The 27,059-nt window shown below is 48.2% G+C and overlaps 1 protein-coding gene across 14 annotated transcripts in view; it reads left to right on the top strand.

Moving 5' to 3' along the window:
• Positions 1-27,059, top strand: part of ATP11A (ATPase phospholipid transporting 11A) — a 198,081-nt gene that overhangs the window by 90,034 nt on the left and 80,988 nt on the right. For 12 of the 14 annotated variants that reach the window (XM_009427269.5, XM_509744.9, XM_009427270.5 and 9 more), the window contains exons 2-4: positions 8,005-8,127; positions 25,590-25,679; positions 26,842-26,922. In XM_009427269.5, the coding sequence (XP_009425544.3) occupies positions 8,005-8,127; positions 25,590-25,679; positions 26,842-26,922 (294 nt within the window). Of the gene's footprint in view, positions 1-8,004; positions 8,128-25,589; positions 25,680-26,841; positions 26,923-27,059 lie in introns of those variants that run through there. The other 2 variants (XM_063792361.1, XM_063792362.1) reach the window with 2 other exon arrangements.

The following is a 27,059-nucleotide window of genomic DNA, read 5'->3' on the forward strand; positions in this document are numbered from 1 at the left end:
CAAGCCATTCTCCTTGCCTCAGCCTCCCAGGTAGCTGGGACTACAGGCATGTGCCACCACTCCTGCCTAATTTTTGTATTTTTAGTAGAGACGAGGTTTTGCCATATTGGCCAGGCTGGTCTCAAACTCCTGACCTCAGGTGATCCACCCACCTTGGCCTCCCAAAGTGCTGGGATTACAGGCTTGAGCCCCGGCGACCAGCCGAGATGACTTGTCGGGTGAGAGGCTCCAGCTCCTGGCCTGGGATTAATATCTGACGAAATGCTGTGGTGCATACTGAGAGTGTCGCATCGTAGATCTTCTGAAATGCAGCGTCTCGCCCCTTGAGCCTCTCTGCACCGCAGGTTTGGAGTTCATGCTCCTGTGGCAGTGGCCTCAGGGGTGTTTGCTCCTTGGGGAAATTTTCCTCGACCACTGAACACAGGTCCTGGGCACCTGTCAGAAAGCCACACTGCCAGGTACCACCAAGCTCAGGCGCTGGCACCTGTCAGAAAGCCACACTGCCAGGCATGTGCACAAAGACTGTGTGTTTTCAGGCAGCAGTGGATCAATCCCAAATGTCAAAACTATCTTTAAAAAAATAACTAAGGCTGGGCATGGTGGCTCACGCCCATAATCCCAGCACTTTGGAATGCTGAGGCGGGCAAATCACCTGAGGTCAGGAGTTTGAGACCAGCCTGGCCAACACGGTGAAACCCAGTCTCTACTAAAAATACAAAAATTAGCCAGGTGTGGTGGCATACACCTGTAATCCCAGCTACTTGGGAGGCTGAGGCAGGAGAATGGCTTGAACCCGGGAGGCGGAGGTTGCAGTGTGCCGAGATCACGCCATTGCACTCCAGCCTGGAGGACAAGAGCAAGACTTCGTCTCAAAAAATATATATAATAACATAATAATTAAGGGAAGGAGCCACGGAGGCTGCCCAGGTAGCTGCATTGATGCAATTTGTGGTGACATTTTCTCTGAGGCTGCTGTGCTGTGCGGTTACAGCTGCCCCTCTGCGAAGCCCCCTCCCGCTGGAAGGTGGGTGGGAAGGCTGCCGGAAGGCTGCCAGGATGCTGTGCCGTGCCGGGTCCTGAGCACGCATATTAGGAGAAGGGATGTGAGACTTCCTCCCCCGTGGGCTCCATGCAGCCGGGAAGCCCTGCCGCTCCCTCCCCACGCGCTCCCCACACGCCGCTCACCGTGCCTTTCTCCCCCAACGCCAGATGTGGAATTCCTCTCGGAGGTGCTCTTATGGCACCCTGCACGGAGAGGCCTGGGCCTGGCCCCGAAGAAGGCACAGCCCATGTGCGGGCGCCTCTGTCTGGAAGGCATGCTGGGTCCATTTTCCTGTTTCCCCAACCCTGTGGCACTCCTTCCTGTTCCTTCTTCTACAGTCTTCCGTGTGAATCGTGGAAATGAGTCAGATGGGCATGTTTAGCATCATACCACACATACCTTTTGCAAAAATGTATTTTTTAGCGGCCAGGTGAGCAGCTGATGTGGTGGACAGAAAGCTCACCACAGGCCCCAAGGCCTTGCGGCCTCCACGTGCCTCTCATCAGTGTGTGAGGTGCAGTAGGCGCAGGTTTGCTGAGCTCAGCGGCTCTGTGAGAGGAGGTTGTCCAGGTCAGCGGCTTCGAAAGCCCCGGCACACTCCAGCTCCCATGCAGTTATGCTGCGTGGGAAATGGCAACAGGGCCAAAACCTTGTAACTCCCTTCAGAGTTGGACGTAAAACACTGAGGTAGCTAGAAATACATTCTAAGTTGAGGTAATTTGGGGCATGGTGGCATGCCTGCAATCTCAGTGCTTTGGGAGGCTGCACAGGGAGCATTGCATGAGCCCAGGAGTTCAAGGCTACGGTGCATTGTAATTGTCCCTGTGAACAGCCGCTGGAGTGAGTAGCCACTGGAGTGAGTAGCCGCTGGAGTGAGGAGTAGCCACTGGAGTGAGGAGTAGCCGCTGGAGTGAGGAGTAGCCGCTGGAGTGAGTAGCCGCTGGAGTGAGGAGTAGCCGCTGGAGTGAGGAGTAGCCGCTGGAGTGAGGAGTAGCCGCTGGAGTGAGGAGTAGCCACTGGAGTGAGTAGCCGCTGGAGTGAGGAGTAGCCGCTGGAGTGAGGAGTAGCCGCTGGAGTGAGTAGCCGCTGGAGTGAGTAGCCGCTGGAGTGAGGAGTAGCCGCTGGAGTGAGGAGTAGCCGCTGGAGTGAGGAGTAGCCGCTGTGCTTCAGCTGGGACAGGGCAGCAATACCCCATCTTTAAAAAAAGTAATTAATTATTGTTTAAAAGTAAATAGTTTTCACTTCTTTGGAGATTTTCAGGAAGAGCCTTATATCTAAGTTGCTAGAATTTACACAGAAGACTGAAACAGAGAAGCACTTCTGACATCTAGGAATGACTTTTCCTGCCAGGCGCGGTGGCTCACGCCTGTCATCCCAGCACTTTGGGAGGCTAAGGCGGGCGGATCACCTGAGGTCAGGAGTTCGAGGCTAGCCTGGCCAACACACCATTTCTACTAAAAATACAAAATTAGCTGGACGTGGTGGCGCTTGCCTGTAATCCCACCTACTAGGGAGGCTGAGGCGGGAGAATTGCTTAAACCTGGAAGCGGTGGTTGCAGTGAGTCGAGATTTTGCCATTGCACTCCAGCCTGGGTGATGAGAGCAAAACTCTGTCTCATTAAAAAGAAAAAAAAAAAAAAGAATGACTTTTTCGTTTAAGGTAGTAAAGAAAATCACTTGAGTCATTAAAGCATTAAACCAAAGGCAAGCTGAAAATCAGAGCAAGTTTGATGGTGGTAGTTGTACAGATGAGTGATATCTCTTGATGCCAAGATGACTGTTAGGTTTCTAGAATGAGAAAGTGTGGAAATAATGATCTCGTTTGCAAACCATGCATGCCTTTCATTTGGCAAAAATATTTATAACATTTTTACTGAGGTATAATTCACGTACCGTAAAATCCTCCCTTTTAAAGCATGCAATCCGTTGGTTCCAACTGGAAAATATTCAAAGTCGTGCACCCACTACCACCCTCCAACCCAGAAGGTTTTCATCCCCCAGTCAGAGGCCGTCGGCAGCCACCACCGCCCTCCAACCCAGAAGGTTTTCATCCCCCGGGCAGGGGCCATCAGCAGCCATTTGCCCAGCCCCTGGCAGCCCCCGTCTCTGCGTTCGCCTTTTCTGGGCATTTCCTCAGAATGGACTCACAACATGGTGTTGCTTCACACGCGGGATGCTTTCTGTCCCCACACGTGTTGCTGTGGGTGTCGGCGCTTCCTTCCTTTGCGTGTATCCCTTCATCAGTGGACGCGCGTTTGGAGGCTGCCACCTTTGTCTTCCATGAACAGCGCAGCCGTGAACCTTCTCGCCAAATTTTTTGTGCCCCTCCAGGAGTCGCTCGAGATGTTTCCTTTGGTCGGTTTGTGTCCTATGGTCAGTCCCATCAGCACAGGGTAGATTTTTACTTCAGCTGGAACTTGATGCCAGCCCTCCAGGGGACTTGCCACGTGGCTTTCTCGATGCAGTTTGGACAATGGGTTGTTAATGAGTCATTAGGAAACCTGTTACTTGACATAGACAGTTTGGTGCCTGGTTTCAGCTTTGCTTTGCTGATGGAAGCCTCTAGCCGTGGGTGGGTTCTGCTGCGAGGGGTTGCACAGGGCTGGCTGAGCCGTGTGGCTGATCCTGTCTGGGAACGCGGAGAGAGAGAGGCTGGGGTCTCCATCCTCCTGCCCTGGAGAGCTTCCCGACTACCCGTGTCTTTGCTCTGAATCCTGAAAACAGCCCCGTGTGATGTGACCCCGTCTTTTGTTTGTTTGTTTGTTTGAGACGGAGCCTCGCTCTGTCATCCAAGCTGGAGAGCAGAGGCGCCATCTTGTCACTGCAACCTCCACCTCCAGGTTCAAGTGATTCTCCTGCCTCAGCCTCCCAAGCAGGTAGCACTACAGGTGCCCACATGCCCGGCTAATTTTTGTATTTTTTTTTTCAGTAGAGATGGAGTTTCACCTTGTTAGCCAGGCTGGTCTTGAACTCCTGGCCGCAAGCGCTCCGCCTGCCTTCGCCTCCCAAAGTGCTGGGATTACAGGCATGAGCCACCATGCCCGGCAGGGACCCCGTTTTGTCTATGTCCCCGTTTATGCACAGTATGTCTGGCCCTGGATTCAAGACCGGTGAGGTTCAGAAGTTACACGATTGAGGCTCCTGAGTTTGTTTTCGTTGCTAACTGTACAGAGAACCAGAATCCTAGGGCTGGGAGGACCACAAAGGTTGAGCCTTCTAATCCCTTCATGTGGCTGCTGACAACATTTGACGGACACGTGGTGTGAGGCAGCCGCAGCCACAGAGCCAGTGAGCAGCAGGGACCGGGCGCCCTGTCCCCAGGCTGCTGTTAGTGACGGTGTCTGCATCCTCTGGGGGTCCAGCGTGTTGTCGGCTCTGTTCCTTTAGCCACAGAGCCAGTGAGCAGCAGGGACCGGGCGCCCTGTCCCCAGGCCGCTGTTTGTGACGGTGTCTGCATCCTCTGGGGGTCCAGCGTGTTTTCGGCTCTGTTCCTTTTGGACAGTTTAGTCTTCCTAGAATTTGAACATGTGTGGGCTGCTCTGTCTATGGAGTAGCCGCTCTTTTATTCATTTGCTTTCTTAATAAACTTGCTTTCACTTTGCAAAAAAAAAAAAAAAGAATTTGAACATTTGTGGAGAATACAACACAAAGAGCTCCCTTTGGTTTGAAGTGTGAACCCGAAGAGACACGTATGTTTCCGACCTTCCTGATGCCCTGGGTGAAGGCGTCTAAGTGACCTCATGGCCTCAGGTCCTTTCCTGTTCCAATCTGGTGTCTGTTATGCTGACGAGGCCATCAGGCAAGGCCACCCACTTGCCAGGCAAGGCCCACTGCATGTTGGCAGGCAGCCTGTTTTCTGAAGCCATGGCACAGACAAGAATACTCATTCCTACTTGTGTCGGGTTAAACGCCGCTACACTGTTGGGCTGTATCTGAGTTGTTTTTGATGTAATTATTTAATGAGAAACGTCTGCTCGCCGGTGTTGAGACTATGGAGTGGACTTCATCCATTCATCCTGATCGTTCCTCCATGAGACAGGGTCCCTTTGTTGCTGGCTGGAAGCGGCCGGGAAGCGTGGGCTCGCTGTGGCATGGGCAATGCCACACGGCTTCAGGGAAGTGTTCAGCTTTCCAAACCAGTGTCTGGGCTCGTGGCCACTCCTGAAATTCGGTTGCCGTCTTTGAAGCTTCGAAGAAAGTTTCTAGGATTTTCACTTTTGTATTAAAAGATATCTGTATGCTTTTCTCTCTTTTTCTGGTTCACTTATATTCTTATTCAGTGCAATTTCCTGATTTCACGAGAATGAGAAGCATCTATTTGGCTATGTTCTGTGAAAACAAAGGAGCCAGGGACTTTGCTTAGCCTTTATAGGCAGCAGTTTATTTACGAAGCTCGTAGGATGCTTTTAAAGTCCACATCCCTGTGGTTTGTTGGCTTCACCACAAAATAGAGACAGCAGGGAAGGCCCCCGTCAGGCAGGGAGACCCAGTCCTGGAGGAGGAGGGCCCGTCCTCGTGGGGAGGGGCAGCCAGGCTGTGGCATGGTCAGGGCAGTGGGGCTGTGCTGCCCACCTGGCTTTGAGTCCAGGATGACGGTTACTGCATGGCCAGCAGGCTCGCGGGGAGGCCATGACCCAAGGTCGCGCTGAGGAAAACTGCGTCTGGCTCATTTGAGGGTGGAGTGTTCCTCCCTGGCCTGGTGGCTGCCTTGTGTACGTCTGTCCCCAGGAGCGTGGAAGCCTCGGCTCCCCGTGGAAACACCGGTTGATAGTCTCAGCCGAACATCTCTGAAAACACAGTTGGGGCACATGGGGACTGCTGTGGTCTCTTTCCGTTATTTTACTTAGACTTTTCTGCAAAGCTGAGTCCTAATAAAAGAAATTGCAGGTGAATTACCGATGGAATTTATTAAAGCAAATGTGCAGACATCCACACAGCTCCTGTCCGGGACGTTCTGGGTGGGACAGTGTGGAAAGACTTCCTCTGAGAGGTTGGTAGGGGAGCAGAGGAGCTGATGACATCAACAAGTCCAAAAACAGCCCCATGAGGTTTATAAACAAGAGCACCACGCAGACAGGGACTTCAGACTGTTCAGACCCTGCCTGCCTTTTTTGGCTTTAAAAAATGAGAGTTCCCTGAAGCACCGAGGGGCAGCCCACACAGAGAGGAGTTGGCCCTGAGCATTTACAAGTGTCTGTGCTGGGCCGGGCCCCTGGCCTTGTTCTGTTCCCGTTGCCTCATTTCATGCTCCAGGACCCTGAGAAAGTGCTGGTTTCCCCATCATGGGTGAGAAGCTCAGCGGGAAACTGTCCCCGTGCCTGCGGCGAGGAGTGGCCCAGCAGCCAAGGGTCAGCCCTTCGACGGCAGTGCCCGCTCGTCCTTCCCGTCCCACTGCACCAGCATTCCCCTCATGGAGGAGGCTTCCGTCTCCTCTTCAGCTGTGTTTCTCATGCCCCAGAAAGGCTGATGTCTTGCAGTTCCTACAGCGAACTGGGGCGTGGGACGAGAGCCACACGCTAAAGCCACGTATTCTGAGGTGGGCTCAGGGCCATGGCCAGGGCTGCGTATTCAGATGTGGCGTTTGGATTTCCTGTTACGAGCTAAAGTATTTTTGTGGTTTTAGTGCTGACATCAAATGGCCCGCCGGAGTGTTGTTGAAATATTTCCTGTCAGAGCTGTTTCCTTAACTCCTCCAAATACAGTGTTCTGAGTAATACAGAGATGGTCAGGCCCAAGTCATCTTTGCAGGAGAGCCTTCCTGTTCCTGAGCAGACACCCAGCAGGGTTGAGCGATTCTTACCCATCTGCAGATGGACGGCTGGTGACCCCACAGTGGGGCAAGAACCTGGAGAGTTCTTGGCTTTGCCCAGGAAGGAATTCAAGGGCAAGCAGGAGGTGGAAGAAACAGCTTCATTGAAGAGGCTACAGCTCCCTGACTGCCCCTGCAGAGCGGGGCTGCCCCGTAGGCGGAGAGGAGTAGCTCAGGGCAGATTTAATTACATGCAGATTAAGGGGTGGTTTATGCAGAAATTTCTAGGAGAAGGATGTAACTTGTAGGCGATCGGGTCATTGCCATGGAAAGGGGCTGCAGCTCCTGGCTGTTGCCATGGCAATGGTAAACTGACAGGCACACCGCGGGCATGTCTTATGGAAAGCTGCCTCTGCCCCAGCCCTGTTTTCACCAGTCCTCAATCTGGTCCGGTGTCCAAGCCCCACCTCTGGAGTCGAGTCCCGCCTTCTACCTCAGTATCATAGTTTTTCTTTCCTCTTCCATTAAAGACCTTTCCCAACATCACTGTCTCTTCTGTTTTGGAAGCCTTACGATTTGGCCACACGTTCTGTTCTTTTTTTTTTTTTTTTTTTTTTGAGACAGACTCTCGCTCTGTCACCCAGGCTGGAGTGCAGTGGTGCTATCTCGGTCACTGCAAGCTCCCCCTCCCGGGTTCACTCCATTCTCCTGCCTCAGAAAACCCCTGAGTAGCTGGGACTACAGGCGCCTGCCACCACGCCCGGCTAATTTTTTGTATTTTTTAGTAGAGACGGGGTTTCATCGTGTTAGCCAGGATGGTCTCCATCTCCTGACCTCATGATCCGCCCATCTCGGCCTCCCAAAGTGCTGGGACTACAGGCGTGAGCCGCCGCGCCCGGCCGCGTTCTGTTCTTATGTACACGCCCTGAGCTGTTTCCACTGGCAGTCAGCTTTGAAGTTCACTGTGTGGCTCTCACAGGAGCGCAGACCCTCCTGGTGCTCACCAGAAGACCTTGGCCCATGAGGGCTGCGTAAGACAGGGTGGCTCGGGCCTGGGGTGCTGGGCCCCAGGTCTTCCTGCAGCCCTGAACGATGCTTTCAGCAGCAGGTACAGGTCTCCGTTCCGACGAACGTGCCTCAAGGCAACACTCTGGGCAAGAGCTTTTGATGCAGGTTCTGAGGCAGCTGCCTAACACTGCTCTCCTTTCCGCAGTGTGCAGGAGAAGAGAATTGGGTGGACAGCAGGACCATCTACGTGGGACACAGGGAGCCACCTCCGGGCGCAGAGGCCTACATCCCACAGAGATACCCAGACAACAGGATCGTCTCGTCCAAGGTAACTTGGCTTGGGTCTGAGTGACCATAATGTGTCTAAAAAGCAGCTGCCGGGGGGTGTTAGTGCTTCTCGGTTTCAAAGAGCAGCTCTGCTCCTGGCCCTGCTGTCACGGCCACCAGCCACCCCCAGCAAGGGCTTCGGATCAGGACGTCACCGAGGGCACTACTCTCTCCCTCTCGGTGACTGCCCACAGGAGGCTTTCCACCTGCCCAGGGCTCACAGCGCAGTGTCTCCATTCTCGGGTGACCGTGTCACAGAGGCAGTGCAGGTCTGAAGTCCAGGATCCAAACCCTACCCAGGTCCCACTTCTGAGGCGCCTGGCCATGTGCTTGTCGTGGGCCCCCCTGGCCAGAGTCTCAGTGCCAGTAAGGTAGAAACGATACCAGCCACCCCAGAGAAAGAGCCAACAAACGCAGGCTGGACAGCAAAACCTGGGGGGAAATCTTTGAGCTTGTTCATGAGGTGCAGCCCAGATAATGTGTAGGAAGCACGAGCAGAGTGCCGCGGTCTAAACGAAGCGTGTTTCTCTCCATGGACTGGAGCGTGGAAGTGCACACACATTTCCCACGTTCAGAGAGTGACCTGGAAACAGGTCTTAAGAACAAGGTGGAAATTTAGCTGCTGCCATTAAACACGGGGTAAACTGTGCTTTCCAGATAATGCGGAATGCACGTGCCTGCATTCAGACTCCATTTGTCTTCACCGTCCTTCAAAATGGATGAGCTAAACACAGGCACACGCCTGGACGGGCTGCACATGGGGATGCGTGTGGCGGCCCACCATTCACACGTGTGCCCTCACATGTAGACGCACTTAATTTACATTGGGTGTCCTGCTGTGTAAACTTCTGTGGAGACCTACTTAATTCACACCGGTGTCCTGACGTGTAGACCCCTGTGGAGACCTACTTAATTCACACCGGCGTCCTGACGTGTAGACCCCTGCGGAGACCTACTTAATTCACACCAAGTGTCCTGATGCATAGACTCCTGTGGAGACCTACTTAATTCACACCAAGTGTCCTGATGTGTAGACCCCTATGGAGACCTACTTAATTCACACCGGGTGTCCTGATGCGTAGACCCCTGTGGAGACTTACTTAATCCACACCGGGTGTCCTGATGTGTAGACTCCTGTGGAGACTTACTTAATTCACACCGAGTGTCCTGATGCGTAGACTCCTGTGGAGACTTACTTAATCCACACCGGGTGTCCTGATGTGTAGACTCCTGTGAAGACTTACTTAATTCACACCAAGTGTCCTGATGTGTAGACCCCTATGGAGACCTACTTAATTCACACCGGGTGTCCTGATGCGTAGACCCCTGTGGAGACCTACTTAATTCACACCGGGTGTCCTGATGCGTAGACTCCTGTGTAGACCTACTTAATTCACACCAAGTGTCCTGATGCGTAGACTCCTGTGGAGACTTACTTAATCCACACCGGGTGTCCTGATGTGTAGACTCCTGTGGAGACCTACTTAATTCACACTGGGTGTCCTGATGTGTAGACCCCTATGGTGGACCTACTTAATCCACACCGGGTGTCCTGATGTGTAGACTCCTATGGTGGACCTACTTAATTCACACCGGGTGTCCTGATGTGGAGACCTACTTAATCCACACCGGGTGTCCTGATGTGTAGACCCCTATGGAGACCTACTTAATTCACACCGGGTGTCCTGATGTGGAGACCTACTTAATCCACACCGGGTGTCCTGATGTGTAGACCCCTGTGGAGACCTACTTAATTCACACCGAGTGTCCTGATGTGTAGACCCCTGTGGAGACCTACTTAATTCACACCGAGTGTCCTGATGCGTAGACTCCTGTGGAGACCTACTTAATTCACACCAAGTGTCCTGATGTGTAGACCCCTATGGAGACCTACTTAATTCACACCGGGTGTCCTGATGCGTAGACTCCTGTGGAGACCTACTTAATCCACACCGGGTGTCCTGATGTGTAGACCCCTGTGGAGACTTACTTAATCCACACCGGTGTCCTGATGTGTAGACCCCTGTGGAGACCTACTTAATTCACACCGGGTGTCCTGATGTGTAGACCCCTGTGGAGACCTACTTAATTCACATCGGGTGTCCTGATGTGTAGACTCCTGTGGAGACTTACTTAATCCACACCGGGGTCCTGATGTGTATACCCCTGTGGAGACTTACTTAATTCACACTCAAGCATCCTGGCATGTAGACCCCTGTGGTTCTTAATTATTTATGTGCTCTTGAAGAGTTGCACATTTTTAAAGAATATTTTACAACAGAAAAGGTCACCTTTTCAAAGCCTTTTTTGTGGGATTAATTTGTAACTACAGGATTGCAAAAAATTTTAATAGCTTTAACCTCTAGAAACAGGACATGTAAATGCTGAAAAACAAAGACCCAACCAGATAAGTCCTGTGGGTGGTTTCCCAGTCATGATTCATGGAAGGAGAAATGTACTGATGAGAAATCACATCCAAAATATTGTCTCTGCAGTGGTAATACTTACAAAGTCGACGCAGTCTCAGGCGGAGCTCACTGAAGATGGTTTCCAAGCTTATATGTACTTCACCCATCCCCCACCCTCCAGCCCAAAACAAATCCCAAACATACTGCTTAGAACTCAGCCTGCGCAGCCCAGAGTACAGAGAGGCAGGAAGCACCCAGGTGTCCACACGCGGTGCCATTGTGGACATGTAGGGCAGGATTCCAGGATATGGGTGATGGGCGTGTGGAACCGCGGCCCCCCCGCACAGCGTGGCTCATTTGAGCCGGATGGGGGCCATGAAGGCATCACCCAGCCTGCCCCCTGGGAGCTGGCTTCTCCCTTCCTGGGGCAGAGCTCGCCCGACAGCCCCACATGCCTGGTTCTCCCTGCAGATGAGGGTGCTGTGTGGGGCCACAGGGAAGAAACCAGCAGCAGCGGCAAAGCTTGATCCAGGCATTGGAGGAGGGTCCTGGTCCCCCTGGCAGGGGCTGGCGGGAAGCTGCACTTCTGTCATTGCCCATGGCGGCTTTGGAGGAGATGACAGAGCATGGCGATTTCTGCCTCCCACTCCTGACCCCTCTGCTGTGTCATTCAAGTTTTGTCCTTTTCCTACTGTCCGTTTCGAACGTCACTGCAGGCAGTGGCCTCGGTGGCTTCGCGCCGCCTGGCCCTGCTCCCTGGCTCTGTGCTACCCTCTCTCCCTCTCGGCTGGGCCCTTCCTCTCCGCTGCTCCCTGTGGAACTGGAGCCCCTCGAGGTCTCTTCAGTTTCTGATCCGGGAAGCCCTGCGGTGGGCAGGTTGTCAGGATGGGTTTTGTGGGCTTATTGCTGCTTTCCAGGACCTTTGAGAAGCCGTAAGTCTCCTTCCTACCAGGAAGCCCTCACTCAGGAACGCACAGACCGGGGTCAACAGCCTCTCAGGAGCGCCATCTGAGTGCAGGTGGAGGGTGTGGCGGGGCCAGGAGAGCACTTGGCCGCCTTTCATCTCCACCTCCAAGGACAGAAGGGGGCTGTCAAATCCGCCCATGCATTGAGATCTTCGCTCTTCACAGAGGTGGGATTAGCAGCTTAGTCTCAGTTTCAAGTGGATGAGGTTGTGTAATTTCAAGGGAAAATTACATCCGGCAATACCTCTTTTGCTAATGGAACTCAGGAAGGAAAGGCCCTCAGAAAGGCTGGAGTCTGGAATCTAGGCAGGTAGCTGGCCTGACAGTAACCTTGATCCAGATAAACCAAAGTGGAATTCTCGAGCCTGGAATTGATGACTCATAATTGTTTTCATTTAACAGCTCAGGATGTGTGAAAAAAAAATGCTGTTTAATTCGTAAGACCTAAGTTTACGACTGATTTTGGAGAATACATTTGTGATAATGTATCTACGTTTTCCTGGGGTGGCGGAGGAAATGATTTCTACCTAAAAAAAAGAAATGCTAGTAGTTAAGACTTTTTAAGTGCCACAGAAGCTTGTTCTCAGCAAGTTTGCTTTTATGAAATCAAAGGATGAAAGCCTTTGTCATGGAAGAAGTCGTAATAGAGGATGAAAATGCTGTCGGATTATTTTTAACTTCTCATCTGTTTGACGGAAGTGCAGTTACTGGTGATCGGTGATGATAGAGTTTGTTTCCTTCTTGGGGGAAGAGACTTTGGGCAGTGTCAAAACCTGAAATGGCAGCCCAGCACGCCCCGTTCCCTGCTTCCTGTGCTGTGCAGAGCTCCCCCAGGCCTGCTTGCACCCCCCACGTGGGGAATCCTGAACTCCAGAAAGGGATGGATCACTGCATGCCTCCTTTTCCAGATTTGTACTTCGGGGCACAGAATTCACATGGTTCCCAGCTTTGCCCACAGGAGGCTACAGAATTAAATCTTGGCTTAGCCTATACTGTCCCTCCATGCCTTCAAGAAAGTTGAATCCTTCTGGTAATTGGGGAGGAAAAATTCCCTCTACAATTCGTAGGTATAGCCAGTGTTTTCATGACTTATATTTGTATAAATGATTTCCATGTTTATTATATCATGTAATCTCTAAAACAACCCTGTGAGCCCACCAATACTGATGATTACCAATGTATTCATGAGGAAGCTGAGGCTTAGAGCTCAGTCATGTGCCTGAGGCCACAGAAGAGGATAGAGCCCCTGTAATCTGGCACTGGGCTTGGACTTCCTTCCGCAGAGCCAGGGGCCCTTTCTTTTCATTTTTGAGACAGAGTCTCTCTCTGTGCCCAGGCTGGAGTGCAATGGTGCGATCCTGGCTCACTGCAACCTCCACCGCCCGGGTTTAAGTGATTCTCCTGCCTCAGCCTCCCAAGTAGCTGGAACTACAGGTGCCCACCACCACACCTAGCTAATTTTTATGTTTTTAGCAAAGATGGGGTTTTGCCATTGTTGGCCAGGCTGGTCTTGAACTCCTGACCTCAGGTGATTCACCCACCTCGGCCTCCCAAAGTGCTGGGTTTACAGACGTGAGTCACCGCGCCCATCCAGGGGTGCTTTTCTTAACAGCCCCTCTGGGCGCTTACGAATTTCCAGCATCAGTAATCCACCATCCTGGCATAATTTTCTGTGTTTTGCATCCCTGCCTCCCGGTCATAAACAAAAGAGTGACCTCAGTTCCATGCGAGTGGCTGCTTGTCCCAAGCAGATGGGTGTCCGGTGTCCCCGCCTGTTTCAGGACTGTCAGGTGGGCCCCGTGGTGCTGGAGCTGTGTTCAGGTGAACACTAGCTGAGGCTTCAGACAGCTGGCAGGTGCTCCTGCGGGCGCCTGGGCTGCTGGCAGAGGACAGTGCCCGGGTTCGTCTCGCAGCCAGAGGCCAGAGGCAGGCCAGGTGAGGCCATGCTCTTCCCTGTCTGCACACCACACTGCTGGCGAGTAACACAAAACCAGAGACTGGCTTCCACGAGAGACAGGAGGCAGCGGAAACCTGAGGCTCAGACACTAGTGAGGCGTTCCAGCTCAGGGCCAAAATCAGAGCCAGGGCAGCTGTGGACTCTGGCTATGGCGTCTGTCGTACAAGTGAGAAACGAAAAGAATGACTGTCCCGTGTCATTCAGCAAAATGCATGGTGTCTTTGGAGGTGAAGAGAGGTGCCAAGCGCCACTCGGTTTTCCCAGATTTCCTGTAGGAGGAAAACCACTTGGTTCTGTGCTGTGGCTTTCACGCCAGGAGCTCCCAGGACTGAGGACATCTACTGATTGTATCACAGTTGAAGGGCCCAGTGTTACATTACATTGTGTCCCCAGGCAAATACTTACATTTTTACAATTCAACAACGATGAGCAAAGGAAAACTGTCCACCGTTGTCAGCCTTCCCGCTCTAACGTGTGGAATAAAATGCTCATTTCAGTTGATTGTATCCCGATGGTACTGCTGTGTCAGTGCAGTCACGACCCTTTAAATGAGTTCACTGGGATTTCACTTTTCTTGTTAGACATCACCAGGAATTAATAACCCTCCTTTTGACAATAGTAATGGTCAGCAGTAATAACTTACTCTGTGAAACATAGAGATTACACAGCATCATGGGGCTTGGCTGCGGCCCTCAGTGCCTGATTAGAATAAAGCAATTGAGGCCGGGCGCAGTGGCTCACACCTGTAATCCCAGAACTTTGGGAGGCCGAAGCGGGCGGATCACGAGGTCAGGAGTTCTAGACAAGCCTGGCCAACATGGTGAAATCCTGTCTCTACCAAAAAATAAAAAATTAGCTGGGCGTGGTGGCGGGCGCCTGTATTTCTAGCTACTCGGGAGGTCGAGGCAGGAAAATCGCTTGAACCCGGGAGGCAGAGGTTGCAGTGAGCCGAGATTGTGCCAACGCACTCCAGCCTGGGTGACAGACAGAGTAAGACCCTGTCTCAAGAAAAGAAAAGAAAAAAAGAATAAAGCAATCATGCAGGTGGTTTCAGATTCCAAAGCTGTACAGTAACATTCAAATATGGCAAGGCCCTGCCAGGTGCAGTGACTCAGGCCTGTAATTCCAGCACTTTGGGAGGCTGAGGCAGGTGGATCACCTGAAGTCAGGAGTTCAAGATCAGCCTGGGCAACATGGTGAAATCCCGTCTCTAGTAAAAATACAAAAATTAGCCGGGCATCTTGGGGGGTTGCCTGTAATCCCAGCTACTCGGGAGGCTGAGGCACGAGAATCGCTTGAACCTGGGAGGCAGAGGTTGCAGTGAGCCGAGATGGCGCCACTGCACTCCAGCCTGGGTGACAGAGTGAGACTTCATCTCAAAATAAATAAATAAATAAGTTATGGCAAGTCCATGAGTTTGCACAGCCTTCCAGGCCTGATGGAAGTAGATCTGCATGTTTGGAAGGATTGCAGATCATATTTTATCTCATAAATATTACCAAAACTTCCTCGTATAACATGGGAACTTTCAAAACCATAGAGAGGAGCATTGTAAATCTCTGTGGCTCGTCTCCACTGTCACAGTTCCCAGCTTGTGGCCAGCCTGTTCCATCTGCACCTTCACTTTAGTTCCAAGGGTCCTTTGGAAGGAATCCTGGACAGCGTGTACTTTTCATCTGAAAGTACTTCAGTAAATGAAAGGTGGAATTTTAAGTAGACTCTTTTTTCATTAATGTGACTTTGTTACTGAGTGATGTATTATAGAAATTTGTGGAAACGTATAATTATAATAAATTTGTTGGCTTGGATGCTGGAAAGTAAGACTGGCCTCACATGGGTGGGCTAAGGTATTTCTTTAATGTGTCCTTTTAAAAGCTAATGGAGAGTAACTGAGTTTTTCATTATGGCCCATTTGAGAGAAAATATATCTTTCTCAAATATTTGAAAAGATCGATCACATGTGTAATGTTTGCCAAGTTGTATACACAAGAAAACTAGAGCTCAGAATCATTAAATAATTTGCTGAAGTTTACATGGTTTTTAAATGGCAGGGCCAGGATCGAATGTGGGGACTGACTCTGAAGTCTATGTGTTTCATAGTATGCTAAAGAGTAAATATTTCCAGAATTTCGATAGAGTACCTAAATTGTCTTGAGGTGGGGTTAGCAAATTGTGAATTAAGATTGTGGTTTTTGTAAAGGAAGAAAGTGCCTATACTTTTATTGGCAATCTGGTGTTTTTGTTTGCTTTTTTCCTGAATGAGAAACAAAAGGAATGAAGAGCTAGCCATGTGTTCTCTACTCTGTCTCAGTTTGTATGGCTACTTTTCCATCCAGAGCTCTTGCCTTTTGGTTCTCAATTTGGTTGCATTCCCATGAAGAAAACCTAGTGTGGCAGGCAGAAGGATGGCCTCCCACAGATGTCCACATCCTGATCCCCAGAACCTCTGACTGTGACACTGTCTGTGGCCAGGGAATCAAGATTGCCAAACAGCTGACATTAAAATAGGGAGGTGATTATAGAACTATTCACGTGGCCAAAAGTAACCACAGAGGCACTTGTGAGTGGAAGAGGGAGGCAGAACAGACTGTCCGAGCTACGACTGGCTTCAGAGGTTGAAGGGGACCAAAGGATGTAGGCAGCCTCTGCAGGAAGCAAGAAGAGGCAAGAAAAGTTTCTCCCTGGAGCCTCCAGGAAGGAACCAGCCCTGCTGATACTTTAATTTTAACCCAGTGAAACCCGTTGCAAACTTCTGACCTCCAGAACAGTAAGGTAATAAATTTGCGTTGTTTTAAGTCACAAAGTGGAATTTGTCATAGCAGCAAAAGAAACTCATACACCTGTCCTAACTACTTTGGGGATTTGTAATACAGACTGTACGGAGATTGACGCGGTGTCAAAGGACCCGTGACCTTGAGACATGCCCATAGAATCATACACCTGCCCTAGCCACATCGGGGATTTATAATACAGGCTGCTCAGAGACTGACGTGGTGTGCAAAGGACCCGTGACCTTGAGACATGCCCATAGAATCATACACCTGCCCTAGCCACATCGGGGATTTATAATACAGGCTGCTCAGAGACTGACGTGGTGTGCAAAGGACCCGTGACCTTGAGACATGCCCATAGAATCATACACCTGCCCTAGCCACATCGGGGATTTATAATACAGGCTGCTCAGAGACTGACGTGGTGTGCAAAGGACCCGTGACCTTGAGACATGCCCATAGAATCATACACCTGCCCTAGCCACATCGGGGATTTATAATACAGGCTGCTCAGAGACTGACGTGGTGTGCAAAGGACCCGTGACCTTGAGACATGCCCATAGAATCATACACCTGCCCTAGCCACATCGGGGATTTATAATACAGGCTGCTCAGAGACTGACGCGGTGTCAAAGGACCCGTGACCTTGAGACATGCCCATAGAATCATACACCTGCCCTAGCCACATCGGGGATTTATAATACAGGCTGCTCAGAGACTGACGTGGTGTGCAAAGGACCCGTGACCTTGAGACATGCCCATAGAATCATACACCTGCCCTAGCCACATCGGGGATTTATAATACAGGCTGCTCAGAGACTGACGTGGTGTGCAAAGGACCCGTGACCTTGAGACATGCCCATAGAATCATACACCTGCCCTAGCCACATCGGGGATTTATAATACAGGCTGCTCAGAGACTGACGCGGTGTCAAAGGACCCGTGACCTTGAGACATGCCCATAGAATCATACACCTGCCCTAGCCACATCGGGGATTTATAATACAGGCTGCTCAGAGACTGACGTGGTGTGCAAAGGACCCGTGACCTTGAGACATGCCCATAGAATCATACACCTGCCCTAGCCACATCGGGGATTTATAATACAGGCTGCTCAGAGACTGACGCGGTGTCAAAGGACCCGTGACCTTGAGACATGCCCATAGAATCATACACCTGCCCTAGCCACATCGGGGATTTATAATACAGGCTGCTCAGAGACTGACGTGGTGTGCAAAGGACCCGTGACCTTGAGACATGTCCATAGAAACTTTCCAAACTGAAGAGCAAAGAGGAAAAAAGAGTGAAGAAACAGAACAGAACTGTGGACAATTACAATAGGTGAAGCAGGCCAGGCACGGTGGCTCACGCCTGTAATCCTGGCGCTTTGGGAGGCTAAGGTGGGCAAGATCACCTGAGGTCAGGAGTTTGAGACAAGACTGGCCAACATGGTGAAACCCCGTCTGTACTGAAAATACAAAAAATAAAAAATTTTTTTTAAAAAATTAGCCAGGTGTGGTGGCAGGTGCCTGTAATCCCAGCTACTTGGGAGGCTGAGGCACAAGAATCCCTTGAAGCCGGGAGGCAGAGGTTGCAGTGAGCCAAGATAGCACCACTGCACTCCACCCTGGGCAGCCAGAGTGAAAACTCCATCTCAAAAAAAAAAGGTAAAGCATATATACATAATGAAAAAAACAAAAGAAGAGAGAAGAAATATCTCCAGTAAAAGTGGCTATTTCCAAAATTAATGGCAGATGCCAAACTACAGATCCAGGAAGCTCAGAGATAAATACAAAAGCAGAATAAATTTTTTAAAAAGGGTACACCTAGACATATCACATTTAAATTGCAGAAAATTAGACTCAGAAAAAATCTTGAAAGAAGCCACAGGAAAAGAACATTTTACCTGCTGAGAAACAAGGGTAAGAATTATATCAAACTTTCTTCCAGAAACCATCCAAGGAAGAAAAGAATAATGAAAAATATTTAAAGTGTTGAAAGAAAAAGTCAGCAACCCAGAATTCTGTATCTCATAAAATTATCCTTCATACGTGAAGGAGAAATAAAGACTTTTTCAGGCAAACAAAAATTGAGCGAATTCATTGCCAGTAGACCTCCCTTGCAAGAAATGTTAAAAGTTCTTCAGAAAGAAGGAAAATTATATAGGTCAGAAATTCAGGTCTACTTAGGAAAGAACAGAGCACTGAAGTGTGAGTTTTTGTGCTGTTACAACAGAATACCACAGACTGGGTAATTTATAGAGAAGAGACATTGATTTCCCCACAGTTCTAGAGTCTGGGAAGTCCAAAATCAAGACACTGGCAGGTTTGGTGTCTGGTGAGGGCCCCGTCTCTGCTTCCAAGATGGCTCCTTGAGCACTGCATCCTCTGGAGGGGGGGAAGGCTGTGTCCTTATGTGGCAGAAGGCAAAAGGGCAAAGGGGCAAACTCCCTCTGCCGAGCCCTTTTATACAGGCACCTAATCCCATTCATGAGGGAGGAGCCCGCATGGCGGAATCACCTCTTGAAGGCCCCGCCTCCTGGGACCGTGACTAGTTGTCACATTGGCAACACCTGAATTTTGGAGGGGACACATTCAAACCGTAGCAAGAAGGAATAAGTGAAGGTAGTAAAATTAAATATTTTGCTTTTTTGTTGTTTTTTATTTCTTTTAGAGACGTGATCTCACCATGTTGCCCAGGCGGGTTTAGAACTTCTGGGCTCAAGGGATCCACCGCCTCAGCCTCCTGAAGTGCTAGGATTACAGGCCACAGCACCCAGCTTGCTTTTTGTGTTCTTAATTGGTCTAACAGAGAGTACTTTATTCAGAATGATAATAGCACTTATTCAGTGGTGATTGCTCAGGGGTGAATGAAATGTATGACAGCAGTGCCCTGGGGGGCAAGAAGGAACTGGGCATGCTGTTGCGAGGAATCTGCGCCACACACACAGTGCGGGTTATGTGAGAGTGGACGTGTATTGTGGCCTCTAGTGCAACCACTAAGTAATTTTTTTAAAAAATAAGTATAGTTGATATTCTAAGACAGGAGAGAAAATAGTCACATCAAATGCTCAATTAAAACCCAAGATGGCAGGAAAAAAGTATAAGTCACAGAAGAAACAAAGACTATGAAGAAAGGAATAAAAGTCAGTTACAAATATGGTCAATATTAATCCAGCTATATTAATAATCACTTTAAGTGTGAATTGTCTAAATAAACCAAATACAGAAACTGTCAGAATAGAAAAAACAAGACCTAACCATATGTTGTGTGCAGGAAAGGCACTTTAAATATAAAAACACGGGTTTAAGAGATAGAGGAAGATGGACCATGCTGCTACTACTCAAAGGGACACAAGATTAGCTATATTAATTTTAGACAAAGCAGACTTCAGAACAAGAGAAGTTACCAGGGATAAAGAGGGGCATTGCCGAACAACAAAGAGGTCAGTTCTCCAAGACAACATAACAATTCTCAATGTCTCTGTAACAACAGAGGGTCAAAATATGTGAGGCAAAAACGGATAGAACTGGAAAGAGAAAGAAAACCCACTGTTATATTTGGACACTTCATCACCTCTGTCCACAGGCAGAAAATCAGTAAGGACACGGTTGAACTGAACAGCACCATCAGTCCCTTGGACCTAATGGACCTTTAAGTCTCACGCGTCCATGTGAAGAGAGTCCACCAATAGGCTTTGTGTGAGCAACAAGGCTGTTTATTCACTTGGATGCAAGTGGGCTGAGTCCGAGAAAGGAGTCAGCAAAGGGAGATGGAGGTGGGGCAGTTCTATAGGATTTGGGTATGTAGTGGAAAATTACAGTTAAAGGTGGTTATCCCTTGTGGGCAGGGGCGGGGGTCACAAGGTGCAGGGTGGGGAGGTCATGAGACTCATTGTCCGGGGGGGGGGGGGGGATGTCACAAGGTCGATTGATTAGTTGGGGTGAGGCAGGAACAAATCACAAAGGTGGAATGTCATCTTTTGTGGTTCTTCAGTTGCTCCAGGCCATCTGGGTGTATATGTGCAGGTCACAGGCTTAGCTTGGGCTCAGAGGCCTGACAATTTATAAAATACTTCATTCGACAATAGCAGACCACACATTCTTCTCAAGTTCACATGGAACATTTGCCATGACAGATCACATTCTGGGCCATAAAATACACCTTAGCACCTTTTCAAAGAATAGAAATCACACCAAGTACTCTTTCAGACCACAGTAGAATTAAACTAGAAATAAATAAATAACAAAGTTAACTGGAAAATCCCAAAATACTTGGAGATTAAACAAAACACTACTAAATAACACATGAATCAAAGAAGTCTCAAGAGGCATAAAAATATTTTAAGCTAAACAAAAAATATAACTTATCAAATCTTGTGGGATGCAGGAAAAGCAGTGCTTAGAGGGAAATTTATAGTATTGACTACATAGATTAGAAAAGAAGAAAGATCCAAAATCTACAAGCTTCAACATTAGGAAACTTAAAAAAAAATTAATAATAAACATTAGAACAGAAATTAATGAAATTGAAAACAGGAAATCAGAGAAAATTTTAAACATCAAAAGCTGGTTCTTTGAAAAAAAAATCAATAAAATCAATAAAACTTTAGCCAGGCTAAACAAGGGAAAAAGAAAAGAGACACAAATTCCAAACATCAGAAATAAAAGAGGGGCATCACTACTGGTAACATGGCTAATAAAAAGATTAAAAGGAATATCATGAACAGCCCTACACCCATAAACTTGGTAACTTAGATAAAATTGACCAGTTTCTTGAAAAACACTATCTACCAAAACTCAAACAAGGAGAAATATAATCTGGGTGGGCCTACATCAATTAAAAGAAATGGAATCAATAATTAATACTCTTCCAAAACGGAAAGCACAAGACTCAGATGTTTTCACTGGTGAATTCTAGCAAACATTTAAGGAAAAAAAAAAATCAATTCTCTACAATCTCTTCCAGGTAATAGAAGCAGAAGGAACATTTTCTAATTCATTCTATGAGGCCAGCATTACCCTAAAACCAAAACCAGAAAAAGATATTACCAGAAAGATGATATCACACACCAGTATTTCTCATGAACATAGAAGCAACGATTCTCAATAAAATATTAGCAAGTCCAATTCAACAATGTATAAAAAGAATTATACACCATGACCAAGTGGGTTTATCCTAGGTATGCAAGGCTGATTCAACATTTGAAAATCGACTAATATAACCCATAATATTTACAGGCTAAAAAAGAAAACTTACATGATTATATCAATAGGTGCAGAAAAAGAATTTGACAAAATTCACTACCCACTCATGTACTGCAGCAAACTAAGAACAGAGGGAAATTTCCTGAGCTTCATAAAGAGCATCTCCGAAAAGCCCTACAGCTGACGTCATACTTAATGGTGAAAAATGAGATGGTTTCACCCTAAGATTGGAAAAAAGGCAAGAAATCCCTTATCACTGTTCTTATTCAGCATTGTACTGGAAATCCTAGCGAATACAGTAAGAGTAGAAATGGGAATAAAAGCCCTACACCTGACGTCATACTTAATGGTGAAAAACGAGACGGTTTCACCCTAAGATTGGAAAAAAGGCAAGAAATCCCTTATCACTCTTCTTATGCAGCATTGTACTGGAAATCCTAGCTAATACAGTAAGAGTAGAAATGGGAATAAAAGGCCTACAGATTGGGAAGGAAGGAATAAGACTATCTTTGTTCACAAGTGATATGATTGTCCATGCAGAAAATCCCAAAGAACCAACAATAACAAAAAAACTTCTGGATGTTAGAGGCGATTATAGCATGGTTGCAGGAGGCAAAAATTAATCGCTATCCTATATGCCAGCAATGAACAGTTGGAATTTGAAATTGAAAACAACACTATTTACATTTAACCCCCCCACCCACCAAATTACATAGGTATAAATCTAACAAGATATGTACAAGGTCTAGGTAAGGAAAACGACAAAACTGTAACGAAATCAAAGACTTAAATTAATGGAGAGATGTTCCATGTTCATGGATGGGAAAACTCCATGTTTTTAAGATGTCAGTTCTTCCCACTTTGACCTGTCCTAATCAAATTCCCAGCAAGTTAATTTCTAGATATCAACAAACTGATTCTGCATTTATATGGAAAGGCAAAAGACCCAGAATAGCCTCGCAGTATTGAACCAAGTTGGAGAACTGACACTAGCCCACTTTAGGACTTACTGTAAAACTACGGTAATCAAGACAGTGTGGTGTTGCTGAAAGAATAGAGAAATAGCGGCTGGGCGCGGTGGCTCACACCTGTCATCCCAGCACTTTGGGAGGCCGAGGCGGGCGGATCACGAGGTCAGGAGATTGAGACCAACCTGGCCAACACGGTGAAACCCCATCTCTACTAAAAATACAGAAAAAATTAGCCGGGCGTGGTGGTGGGCGCCTGTAGTCCCAATTACTCAGGAGGCTGAGGCAGGAGAATGGCGTGAACCCAGGAGGCAGAGCTTGCGGTGAGCCGAGATTGCGCCACTGCACTCCAGCCTGGGCAACAGAGCGAGACGCCGTCTCACAAAAAAAAAAAAGAAAAGAACAGACAAATAGATCAGTGAAACATCATAGAGAGCCTGGGAGTAGATCCACCCAGTAAATCCACCAAGATAGTCAACCCATTCACCCAGATAGTCAACCCATCTACCCAGATCGTCAACCCATCTTTGACAAAGGAGCAAAGGCAATTCAGGGCAGACAGAAAAGCACTATTTCTTTTCAACAAATAGTGCTAGAAAAACTGGACATACAAAAAAAAAAAAAAAAAAAACCAGCAACAGTGACTCTAGACAGTGATCACACACCGTTCAAGAAAATTAACTCAAAATGAGTCACAGACCTAAATGTAAAATGTATAATAATGAAACTCATAGAAATGTAGGAGAAAGTCTAGGTGACCTTGGGTTTGGCAACAAGTTTTTGGATAACACCAAAAACACTATTCATGAAAGGAAAATTGATAAGTTGGACTTCGTGAAGATTAAAAACTTGAGCTTTGCAAAATACAGTTAAGAGAATTAAAATATGAGCCACTGACTGGGAGAATAGATTTGCAAAACACATACCTGATAAAAACCTGGTATCAAACAACACATGGAAAATAAGGGTGTTTGGATGGGTAGGGCGGGATGACCTAGGGAGGACATGGAAAGTTAGTTTCTTCTTTAAAACTCCAGAGACTCTCTTCTGGAGCTCCCCTTGCCTTTTTTATTACAGTCAACCTGAGACGGGAACTGAAAATATGGTCGTAGTTGTCATGAACTGGGGGGAGCCACTACTCTGTTTTTACCCTCATTAAGGAACTTTATTATGAAAGGTAAAATCACTTTGTAAATGTGAATTAGAATAGAAACTGGAAATTCCTTATATACTCTCTAAGCCACTGGAAGCTTGAGGCAGAGAAGTTTTAAAAGACGCACATGGATTTCCTCTGAAATATTTGTAAACACCAAATTCAGAACATGTTGGTTAGTTTAGGACCATACCAGGCTTTAGTTGCTACATTGAATTGTAAATAACTTATATTCATGAGCCTGGAATTAAAGAAATTCTTGGTGTGAGAATTTGACAACTACTTCTGGCTTCCAGGAGCCAGAACCCACCTTGGAATGGGATTTTGAAATAAGCCCCGTTGAAGAGACACACAGATGGCAGAGGCCGCAGCACAGGCTGTGAGACCTTCTTCAGGTTTTGGTAGACTGTCTTCATTATGGCGTAAAAACATGCCAGATGAAATTTCAGAAACTATTTCCAAACTCAGTGAAGGTTCGTGACATCTGGGACGTTGTTGTTTTCAACACAGAAGTTGAATGAAACTGCTACAGAAGCAAAATGAGAAGTGTGGAGAGGAGATGCTGTGGTGGCTGGGCATTCTCCCTCCTTCCTCTCCTTCCCCTCCTTTTCCTCCTTCCTTCCCCTCCTTCCCTCCTTCCTTCCCCTCCTTCCCCTCCCCACCCTCCTTCCCCTCCCTCCCCTCCCTGCCCTCCTTCCCCTCCCTCCCCTCCCTGCCCTCCTTCCCCTCCCTCCCCACCCTCCCCTCCCTGTCCTCCTTCCCCTTGCCCCCCTCCCTGCCCTCCTTCCCCTCCCTCCCCTCCCTCTGCTCCCTGCCCTCCTTCCCCTCCCTCTCCTCCCTGCTCTCCTTCCCCTCCTTCTCTCATTCCCCTCCTTCCCTCCTTCCCCTCCCTCCCCTCCTTCTCTCATTCCCCTCCTTCCCTCCTTCCTCTCCCTCCCCTCCCTGCCTTCCTTCCCCTCCCTCCCCTCCTTCCTCTCCTTCCCCTCCTTCTCCTCCTTCCTCTCCTTCCCCTCCTTTTCCTCCCCTTCCCCTCCTTTTCCTCTCCTTCCCCTCCTTTTCCTCCCCTTCCCCTCCTTTTCCTCCTTCCTTCTCCTTCCCCTCCCTTCCCTCTCTGCCCTCCTTCCCCTCCTTTTCCTCCTTTCTTCCCTTCCTTCCCTCATTCCCCTCCTTCCCTCCTTCACCTCCCTCCCCCCATCCCCTCTCTGCCCTCCTTCCCCTCCTTTTCCTCCTTTCTTCCCTCCTTCACCTCCCTCCCCCCATCCCCTCTCTGCCCTCATTCCCCTCCTTCCCTCCTTCACCTCCCTCCCCCCATCCCCTCTCTGCCCTCCTTCCCCTCCTTTTCCTCCTTTCTTCTCTTCCTTCCCTCATTCCCCATTCCCCTCCTTCCCTCCTTCGCCTCCCTCCCCGCCATCCCCTCTCTACCCTCCTTCCCCTCCTTTTCCTCCTTTCTTCCCTCCTTCACCTCCCTCCCCCCCATCCCCTCTCTGCCCTCATTCCCCTCCTTCCCTCCTTCACCTCCCTCCCCCCATCCCCTCTCTGCCCTCCTTCCCCTCCTTTTCCTGTCCTTCCCCCTGAGGCCTCAAAGCCCCTGTGCCTGAGCTGTGGACAAGAAACACACCTGCCTCAGAAGCTGCCTGGAGCTGGGTGAAGGCTTCCATTCAGCTCACTGTCATGCTCTCACTCAGAGGAGAGATCATGCAGAAATTACTGAAGTAAAATGCTAATGTGTTGAGTTAATGATCACAGGTTTACGTTTTATAAAAGACATCTTAATAATCAAACTATTGTTGAGCTACCTTGCGTTTTATCTTGAATTCTCTGGAGTTAGGTAATTTACATACGTGTTTCAGAGTACACACTTTGTTTCAGCCGTCTTAGCTGTCAACAAACACTCTAAATTATGAATTATGAGTTTTATATCTAAAGCTAAACATTTTGTACTGTAAAATCCAGTGCTACTTACTATGCCCTAGAGTAACACTACGAGAGTAAAATCTGATCTCAATGATGGATGTTTGTTTTTCTTTTATGCAGTACACATTTTGGAACTTTATACCCAAGAATTTATTTGAACAATTCAGAAGAGTAGCCAACTTTTATTTCCTTATCATATTTCTGGTGCAGGTAAGGCCGGTCATTGTTTTCCATCTCATCACATATAAATCTAAATAAGTGACATTTTATTCTCAGGTAACTGCCACACGGCTAATGAAAGAGCAAGGACATGGTGCCCCTCACCTATGATTAATTTATTTATTTTCTTAAGGAAGGACAAAATGTGTTGGTTCTGTGAGATCCACACAAGCTAAACCACACACGACACTACTTTGGGTTTAAGTTGGTGACAGCCTTTCCTGCCCCTTTCCTTCTAGTACCAGAGGGGAAATCAGAGCTTTGTCATCTTTTGGACAAGTTCACTGCCAAGCTATGCATCGTTACACTTACTTTACTCTTCCGAAGTGTGTGTGGATGCTCTAAAGAAAATCCAGGCCGGGCACAGTGGCTCGCCTGTAATCCCAGCACTCTGGGAGGATCACGAGGTCCAGAGATAGGGACCATCCTGGCCAGCACGGCTAAACCCTGTCTCTACTAAAAATACAAAAATTAGCTGGGTGTGGTGGCGCACACCTGTAGTCCCAGCTACGCGGGAGGCTGAGGCAGGAGAATCGCTTGAACCCAGGAGTGGGAGGTTGCAGTGAGCTGAGATCGTGCCACTACACTCCAGCCTGGCGACAGAGCGAGACTGTCTCAAAAAAAAAAAAAAAAAGAGAAAGAGAAAGAAAGAAAATCCAAAGACAGTACACATGAAAAGAGAGTTTAAAGGAAAGAAAAAAAAGAGTGAAAAAATATCTCGGGGTATGAGTTAGGGAGCAATGTGCCAAATGTGTTTTAAGAACAGCACTCTAATTTTTCTAAATCATACAAAATGCTACTGAAGGACTTTAAAAATTTTTCCAACATTAAATTATTCAAATCATGTAATTAAAATGTGACACTGAGGCCGTGGGGTGAATTAACACAAGGCGTGCCCCGACTTCAGCCTGGGTCTGCCACTCTCGGTGGTTTCCTTGAGCATGTGCCTTAATTTAAAAAAGGTGCCCTCATTTTAACAGTCAGTGAAATAGGACGATTGACTTGCTATCTCCCGTGGTGGGCAGTCAGGTGCCAGCAAAGGTCTTTAAATAAGTCAAAGGGAATGGGAGGTGCTGGCTCAGGGCAAACTAACCTGCCTGAAGTCACTCATTTGCGTTTTTGAAGATGATTTTACAATTCTCTCTTTCTGCAGTTGATTATTGATACACCCACAAGCCCAGTGACAAGCGGACTTCCACTCTTCTTTGTCATTACTGTGACGGCTATCAAACAGGTAAGCATTTTACAGACGAAAAAGAAGCAATCATCATCTTCACCATGTGAACTGCCTTTCATTCAAAGCGAGGTGATTGGTTTGTTGTAGCTAGTTCACAGAAAATTCAACCAAGTTGTAGAAATTCATTTTTATAA

This window comes from Pan troglodytes, chromosome 14 (assembly GCF_028858775.2).
Source record: "Pan troglodytes isolate AG18354 chromosome 14, NHGRI_mPanTro3-v2.0_pri, whole genome shotgun sequence".
Taxonomy (NCBI): Eukaryota; Metazoa; Chordata; class Mammalia; order Primates; family Hominidae; genus Pan; species Pan troglodytes.